The sequence below is a fragment of the Tarenaya hassleriana genome, unplaced genomic scaffold (assembly GCF_000463585.1).
Source record: "Tarenaya hassleriana unplaced genomic scaffold, ASM46358v1 Cleome6, whole genome shotgun sequence".
NCBI classification, from domain to species: domain Eukaryota; kingdom Viridiplantae; phylum Streptophyta; class Magnoliopsida; order Brassicales; family Cleomaceae; genus Tarenaya; species Tarenaya hassleriana.
Window position 1 is genome coordinate 2580565 of NW_010968505.1, and position 7826 is coordinate 2588390.

Here is a 7826-nt window from a genome sequence, read left to right on the forward strand (position 1 = left end):
GGTACAGGCGGTGGAGCTTCACGCTGAGAGCGAGTTGAAGGAGTGGGTCACTGCGGTGGTGAAGCTCGAGGTCAATGAAGACGGCGGCGCCGACGTCCACTTCGAGGCGTTTCAGATGAGTGATATGTGCGTAAGGTTATTCAAGGAAGGGTGGTTCGAGACGGAGATTGGTCCGGACGATGATCCGAAGATTTCCAAGATGAAGAAGGAGGTGGTTGTCGGTGTGAAGGATGTTAAGGAGGTTGACAACGACTTCTTCCTCGTCGTCGTCAAGATCTTGGATCATCAGGTTGGTTTTTTTGTGCCCTGGAAGAGCTTATGCATTATAACGGGGGTCTTCTGACAGTTCTTTAGGTAGTGGGTTTGAGGAATGGTTTTAGTTTAGAAGCTTTGCATCAGTGATGGATAAAATGGCACGCCTCTCTCAGACCATCGTGTCATTTACTTGTAATATGTTACAAATCTGCAGCTATGTTAGGATATTGCTTCTTCTTGGTGTTTGTGTGTGTGTGTGTAGCTTGTTGGCATTGGAACGCTGTTGTTGTAAGAATCTATGTGGGGGTGTCTCTCTCTGTAAGAACTTACTCTTGCAAATTCCTGCCATGGCAGACATTAGGATGATCAGGCTAAGTAAAAATAAGCATGAGTTAGAGAATTGTGTATCAATTGAAGGGTTCTGCAGGGGAGAGGACTACTTGGGAACTCTTTTTGCTTAAATCTAAAAGTGTCGAAATTACTGTGTGCGAGTTTTTGTTTTGGCAGGGACCTCTGTCATCAACATTCCCGATCGAGAATCGGAACACCCAAGGGACAGTGCGGAGCCTTAGAAACCATCTGGAAAGAGCCAAGAGCCTCCCTTTCGTGAAGAGGATCTCTGATTTCCATCTGCTCCTATTTGTGGCACAGTTTCTGGACGTTGCATCAGATGTGCCCGCCTTGGCGGAGTGCGTGAGACTGCAGTCTCCAGTCCCCGAGGGCTATGCCCTTCTCATCGAGTCCATGGCCAACACTGCTTAATTATTTTTTTTTGTAATACATGACCGTCGGTTCAATGTACTACTACTATTGCATGTTCTTGTAGAATCTTTTCTTATTCTCAATGGCATCTGGATAAGAATACTCGGAATGAGGAGGACTCTCACACACTTGATTAGACCAATGGATCAGAATCTATATACCTTTTTATCTAGATGGTTGTGTCCTAGAATCTTGCATTGTAGAATATTGCGAAATGGTGTTTCGTTCATCTTCTCCCAGCAAATCTCAGAAATGGTGTTGCGAAAGCAATCCCTGGATTCTTCTCCTCCTCCACACTTTTTCTTGACAATGCGCCCACGACGGCCGGAGGGAAGGGAGGTGAACAAATTCTTATGGAAAATAAAATAGATAGAAAAAAAAAATGGAGAATGTACCAAATTCACAAATATGATATGTATTGTAAAGGAAGTATAGTCATGGGTGGACGGCCAAAGCTGGTCAACTTGTTTTTAGTGACTTACACGAAATATAAAATATTTTATTTCATTGTTTTACCAAAAGCTCGTAATCCATGTATTCTAAAACGAATATTTTTATTTATAATATGTTAAACTATAAAATAATAAGAATTGCATATTCCAGTTTTCATGTATTTTTCTTATGTTAAAATTTTTATTTATTAGTTTATGTTTTGTTGGAGGGAATGGGGCAAGAGGATAATTTTTGATTTAATATTAAATACTATAGTTTAAATAAATCAGAGGCGTTCGTAATCCAGTGAACTGGTGCGCAGGTTAAGCGAATCTGCTTTCGCGATAGTCGGCGCAGGTTAAGCCAGTAGTGGCAGTACAATTTCTTTTAAAATTTATTTCTTTGCGATTAATTAATTAGAAGAAAAAAAAAACAAAGAAAAAAAACTGAAAGGAAGCTGCACTTTTAGAGCGAGAAAAACTGGAGACTTTTAGAGAGAGAAAGAGATCAATTCGTCGTTGATGATCCATGTCGAAGATGAAGCATCTTCTCCGGAAGCTCCACATCGGCGGCGGAGGGGGTGGTGGCGGAGGATTTGTCGACCATCACAGGTTGGATGAGTCGACTCGGTCGGTGATCGCTCCGAGTCCGATTCCAAGCCCTAGCCCTAGCCCCGCGTCGAGTTCGTCGGTTTCTTCCTCCGGATTCGATTCTGGTTCGTCGGCAATACGGAGAGTGGCGGGGGGGGGGCTGGCGGGTCGTGATCTGACGGCCGTGGACGGTGTGGATTTCAATATGATGGAGGAGGAGTTCCAGGTCCAGTTAGCTATGGCGATCAGTGCGTCTGATCCTGATTCGCGGGAAAATGCGGACACAGCGCAGATCGATGCTGCCAAGCGAATTAGTCTCGGGGTTCCGGCTCCGGCCACCGACGCGGATTCCGTCGTTGACTTTCTGTCGCTTCGCTATTGGGTACGCCGTGTATTTCCTTATGCTTGGATTTTATGTTTTTTGGGATCATTTCTTCGTACTTGGGTTTAGGGGTTTGATCCGTCGGTTTGGTGGTCCAGAGAAATTATGATCTTGCTATTATACTGCAAGGCTACTGCTTGAACTGCTTATTTTGGTTCAGTCTGTTACTACTGAACTGAACTTGCTGTAGCATTTCCTGATTGAGAGGATTTTTCAATTTGAGTTGTCTAAGTTTGTCGATTATGAATCTGTTGCAATGCAGATTGTCTTCTTCCTTGAGCATGACGATGGAGCTTGTTAGCTGATTGTAGGGTTGTTCTTCCTTGCAGGGGCATAAGGTTATTAATTATGACGAGAAAGTCAAGGATGGATTTTATGATGTCTATGGGATTACCTCGAATTCTCTTTCACTAGGAAAGATGCCACTGCTGGTGGATCTTCAAGCGATATCTATTTCAGATAATGATAATATTGATTATGAGGTCATTTTGGTGAATCGATTGGTGGATCCTGAATTGTGCGAGCTTGAGAAAAGGGCTAATGCCGTGTCTTTGGAATGCGTAGCTTTTGCGCGTGGTCTGGTTTCGAGTGATTTGATCCAACGCATCGCAGGTATAGTTGTAGAGAAAATGGGTGGTCCGGTTGAGAATGCTGATGAAATGGTGAGAAGGTGGACAGTTAGGAGCTATGAACTAAGGAGTTCTTTGAACACCATTATTCTTCCGCTTGGGCGCCTTGATGTTGGTCTTGCACGTCACAGAGCTTTGCTTTTCAAGGTGGTTTTCATCTCTTTTTACATGGTTCAGATTCTGACCTTCGCTTGGACATGTTTATATTATATCACTTTTCTACTGGCACGAAAATCCGTGATTCTTTGGTGTTATTCAGTTCTGATTTTGTTACCTTTCTTTCCTATCCCCATGAAATGATGTAGATTGAAGCTAAATATTCCACCTTTTTCTTGTTAATAGGTGCTTGCTGATAGGATTAACCTCCCATGCATGCTGGTAAAGGGCAGCTATTATACGGGAACTGATGACGGGGCTGTGAACTTGATTAAGCTAGATGATGAAAGGTATTCTTTGATAGCTTGTGATTCACTGCTTTATGTTTGTGTTCAATTTTCTCGATATTTTTGTTTCGAGTCTGTCTTTGATCATAGTTAATCTTCGAAGTGATCTACATTATTCTTTCTATGCAGTGAATACATTATTGATTTAATGGGTGCTCCGGGTGCTTTAATTCCCACCGAGGTTCCCAGCAGTTATCTTCCAATTTCTTACCCAGATTCAAGAGTGTTTTCTGATCCTCTGGACGTACGGGGAAGTTCATGTGCAGTTCTTGACAACAAAATTAGAACTGCGGTAATTTCAGTTCCTGAAGTAAAAGATCCTGGGTGTGATATAGACACAGACTTTTACTCTGGATACCATAAAGACAGCAATGAAAAATTTGCTGTCGAGAAACATCAAACTGAGAGGTTTGAGCATGACTTCGGAAAGCTAATGCAAACACAACAGATGTCTGGTGAATATATGCCAGTAGCTTCCGCAAAACCAACATGTGCACAAAAAGTTAAAGTTAAGAATGTCTCAAAGTATGTCATTAGCGCCGCAAAGAACCCTGAATTTGCTCAGAAATTACATGCTGTCTTGTTAGAGAGTGGTGCATCGCCTCCCCCAGATTTGTTTATGGATATCAACCCCCAAAATCTGAGGGAACAGAAGGAACAGAATGAGCATCAAGAAGTCCGTCAAGAAAGTAGCAATTGTTGGGTTTATGGTGAAAAGGTGTGTTCATGAGATGCATATTCTCGCTTACGTTCTTCTGATTTATGTGTTTGACTGTTTCCATCTGTACTGAATAGATAGAGGAGCTGGTAGTTGAACAACTAAGAGAATCTGAAGCAAATCCAATGGTGCTGCGAAATTCGGCTCTTTGTACCTCAGGTGAGGAATATATAAGTGTGGATAAAATAGTCAGTTAATTATTTCTTACCAGAATATTGGACTTTCTGATAACTGGTATTGCCTTTAGAGTTGGAAAATACATTGATGATCCTCACTCACTTGCTGCAGCTGAGTCCTACCAACCGGTGGAGGTTGATTTCTCAACAAACAGAAACTTCGATGTCAATAATTTTGGTGAAGTATCTGCCATCGGAGCAATGGAGACTGATATTGCTTCTGGAGGGACTGTTATTTGCAACAGTCGTGATCAAGGAGTTAATCCATTGCTTGGTGAGGCTGCAAAATGGGAAATTCTGTGGGAAGATCTTCAGATCGGCGAGCGCATTGGCATTGGTAAGATTTGGATTACATTGAATTTTGGATGTTCCCTAATAGAATACATGATATACTGTGAACTCGAGTGGTATCATAGCAAAAGACTCTTGAAGAAGGTTTATTCGAGCCGGTGATTCCGCCTTGTTCTTGTCTCTCTTGATATTAATTCAGCGTCTTCAGTTTGATTATATTGTCTTCAATGGAAACATCTGACATGCTCATTTCATTGATATCATTCTGGAACATTGCAGGTTCATATGGCGAGGTTTACTGTGCCGAGTGGAATGGAACTGTAAGTTATGTTTTGGAGTCATGTTCCGCCAATTGTTGCAATGTTCTTTCTTAGGCGGTTTCTAAAATCTTACTCATTTTCCACCAGATTAAGATGATTTGCTATTTATTGAAGGAACTTTTCTCTGATTTTGGTTTCTCTTTGCAGGAAGTTGCTGTGAAGAAGTTTCTGGACCAAGATTTCTCTGGTGATGCATTGACACAGTTTAAATCTGAGGTGACTCTCAGATCTCTTAATCATAGATATCTTTTCTTTTGTTATGACCTGCCTTTCTTTTTAATCCTACTGTGAATGATATCGTCGCTTCTGTTTCCCACAGGTTGAAATAATGTTGAGGTTAAGGCATCCAAATGTTGTTCTTTTCATGGGAGCAGTTACCCGTCCGCCGCATTTCTCCATTCTGACAGAGTTTCTACCCAGGTTGATCCTCATGTTCCTCTTTCACAGTTCGATAATGGACCGGTAGTTTGATTTCTATTTCTTCTATTACGCGACATTCTTAATGAGAAGAGGCATGTTGTAATGAATGCAAGGGCAGTTTATGCTCTTGTTAATAATTTCTTACCCATCTGCCACATTTCTCCATTCTGACAGAGTATTCTCTTGTTAATAATTTCTTTCTCGAAACTAAACAAGAAAATTACGTAATGAATGCAGGGGCAGTTTGTATAGATTACTCCATCGGCCCAAAACTCAACTTGATGAGAAGAGGCGGATGCAGATGGCTCTTGATGTGGTATGTAAGAGTTGAGTTGGCTAAACCGTCGGCCTTATTTAAGTCTGTTAAACTGCTTTTATCCCCGAAATCGTACTTCCAATGCCTGTTTCTTTTGACGGTTTTTTCTATCGATTGGCAGGCAAAGGGGATGAATTACTTGCACACAAGCCATCCGACCATTGTACATAGAGATTTGAAATCTCCAAACCTTCTTGTCGATAAAAATTGGGTTGTGAAGGTTTGCGATTTTGGATTGTCACGCATGAAGCACCATACTTTCTTGTCTTCAAAATCGACAGCAGGAACGGTTAGTTTTTATCTAGAATATCTGCGTTCTTGAATTCTCAAATCTCAACCTAGATAATCTTTGAGGTAAAGAAATAGAGATGCTCCCCTGATAAAGAACATTGCTTTTGGCCATGCAGCCCGAGTGGATGGCTCCAGAAGTCTTGAGAAATGAACCGGCAAACGAGAAGTGAGCAAATTTGACACTTTTCATTAGAAATTCAATTCATTAATACCATGTTTATATCTAGTGGATAACCAATTGGCGTGTTAGCGCAGATGTGATGTGTACAGTTTTGGTGTTATATTGTGGGAGCTAGCCACTACACGTATCCCGTGGAAAGGTCTGAACCCGATGCAGGTTGTTGGAGCTGTCGGGTTTCAAAATCGACGGCTTGAAATCCCAGAAGACATTGATCCAACTGTTGCAAAGATTATCCGTGAATGTTGGCAAACGTAAGTATGCTCATCAAATGGCTTTAAATGGAATGGTTTTAAATGGGTGGATGGGATTGGATTCAACAACAAGAACCCTAATCCTAAAATTAGATGTATCGAGGAACTAAGTTGTGGTTTTTGTGCAGGGAGCCGCATTTACGTCCTTCTTTTACACAACTAATGCACCGTCTGAAGCGGCTTCAGCGTCTAACCATTGAAACCAGGTCGAACTCTGGAGAAAACGTCGGAAGTTCGATATAACACTTTGTCACCGGAGTTTCTCATTCCCGGTCTGGTTCAAAGAGCTGATGATTGGGGGGATCAACTCCGGGAAGGTAAAAAGAAAAAAACCCTGAAACCGAAACACCATTTTTCGTCCTTTTTTTGTACGGTAAGATCAGTCAGAGAAAAAAAAAATTACATGGTAGGGGGGATGGGGATGAAAGCTGTTGAGTTCATTCGAAGTGGGAACTCAACAAGAACAGAAAAAAAAAAGGCCCCTATAAAAGCCCTTTGTAACTATCGCTACTACTATATATTATTGTTGCTACTTATAACTAGTACATTAGAACAAACAAAAAAAAAGAAAAGGAAAGATTTTTTTTTTAATCTTTTTTTCGTTTGGGGTAGAAGGAGAGATTTTCCCCCAAGGATCTGGGAAGTGTAAACATGTGGGGATCTCTGTAAGAGTGACAAAGCTCTTTTATTCTTAAATATAACGTAAAAAAAGAGAAGGAAAAAAGGATACCATTCAAGGAATTCAGTTGTTTGGATCTTTCTGTGTTTCTATTTTTGTCGGCTTGAGTTATATTAAAGATTATATATGAAAATGTTTCTGTGATGTTCTTAATTGATTAATTAGTTGACAAAAAAACATTAGCTTTAAGCGTGGTATTGTCAAATTCATTAACTACTTGAGGTTTTAGATTTACCTATAAGATTAAATCACTAATTGGCATGTTAATTGGTCATGTATCCCTTTGACCTGCAAAGTACAAAGTCCAGTTAGTGTCTGTCCGTTTGTCCCTTTTGTCTCATGTAAACTAATCCTCCAAGGATCAAACGCTTCATTTTTTTTTTATTTTTTTATTCTTGTTTATTCCCACTTCAAAAAAAAAAATCGAAATTCGCAAAATTGAAGCTGCTGCCATGGCTGCTCTGCTCCACCACTTTACCCCCCTCTCCTCCTCCCCACCACTCTCCCTCCACCGCCGATTCCTCCACCACAATCTATTCCCCAAAATACCCCTACCCTCTTCCCCTTTCCCAAAACCCGCCGCCGGAAACCTCTACCCGCCGCCTCCGCCGTCGCTGCCGGAGGCCGATTGCCCCGTTCCGGCGGAGCAACAGCCCATCAACGAGTACCAATCCCTCTCTTCCTCTTTCC

At 41.4% G+C, this 7826-nt stretch overlaps 3 protein-coding genes across 3 annotated transcripts in view; all 3 read left to right on the plus strand.

Annotated features, from left to right (window-relative positions):
* Nucleotide 1: 1 nt before the first annotated feature.
* On the plus strand, nucleotides 2-1152 carry LOC104799698 (NPL4-like protein 1; the record flags this gene model as incomplete). Its single annotated transcript, XM_010522337.1, has 2 exons — nucleotides 2-289; nucleotides 763-1152. Coding segments are annotated over 2 exons (543 nt in total), but the record flags the coding sequence as incomplete, so codon positions are not given.
* Nucleotides 1153-1886: 734 nt separating this feature from the next.
* On the plus strand, nucleotides 1887-7024 carry LOC104799167 (serine/threonine-protein kinase EDR1). The gene is made up of 14 exons (XM_010521550.2): nucleotides 1887-2421; nucleotides 2751-3197; nucleotides 3393-3496; nucleotides 3623-4211; nucleotides 4289-4370; nucleotides 4500-4724; nucleotides 4958-4998; nucleotides 5146-5214; nucleotides 5318-5418; nucleotides 5656-5734; nucleotides 5856-6023; nucleotides 6142-6191; nucleotides 6281-6457; nucleotides 6586-7024. The coding sequence occupies exons 1-14, from the start codon at nucleotides 1978-1980 to the stop codon at nucleotides 6698-6700; spliced, it is 2691 nt and encodes an 896-aa protein (XP_010519852.1). The 5' UTR covers nucleotides 1887-1977; the 3' UTR covers nucleotides 6701-7024.
* Nucleotides 7025-7512: 488 nt separating this feature from the next.
* LOC104799168 (uncharacterized protein ycf36) overlaps nucleotides 7513-7826 on the plus strand; it is a 2588-nt gene continuing 2274 nt past the window's right edge. Inside the window, exon 1 of the mRNA XM_010521552.2 lies at nucleotides 7513-7825. Coding sequence (XP_010519854.1) covers nucleotides 7589-7825 — 237 coding nt within the window. The 5' untranslated portion in view covers nucleotides 7513-7588. The remainder of the gene's footprint in view (nucleotide 7826) is intronic.

Bases quoted from the DNA above. Each gene is read 5' to 3' on its own strand.
- LOC104799167 (XM_010521550.2), top strand. From the start codon at position 1,978: ATGTCGAAGATGAAGCATCTTCTCCGGAAGCTCCACATCGGCGGCGGA. The intron at 4,371-4,499 runs GTGAGGAATATA...CACTTGCTGCAG, and splicing joins TTCGGCTCTTTGTACCTCAG to CTGAGTCCTACCAACCGGTG. The intron at 6,458-6,585 runs GTAAGTATGCTC...GTTTTTGTGCAG, and splicing joins ATCCGTGAATGTTGGCAAAC to GGAGCCGCATTTACGTCCTT.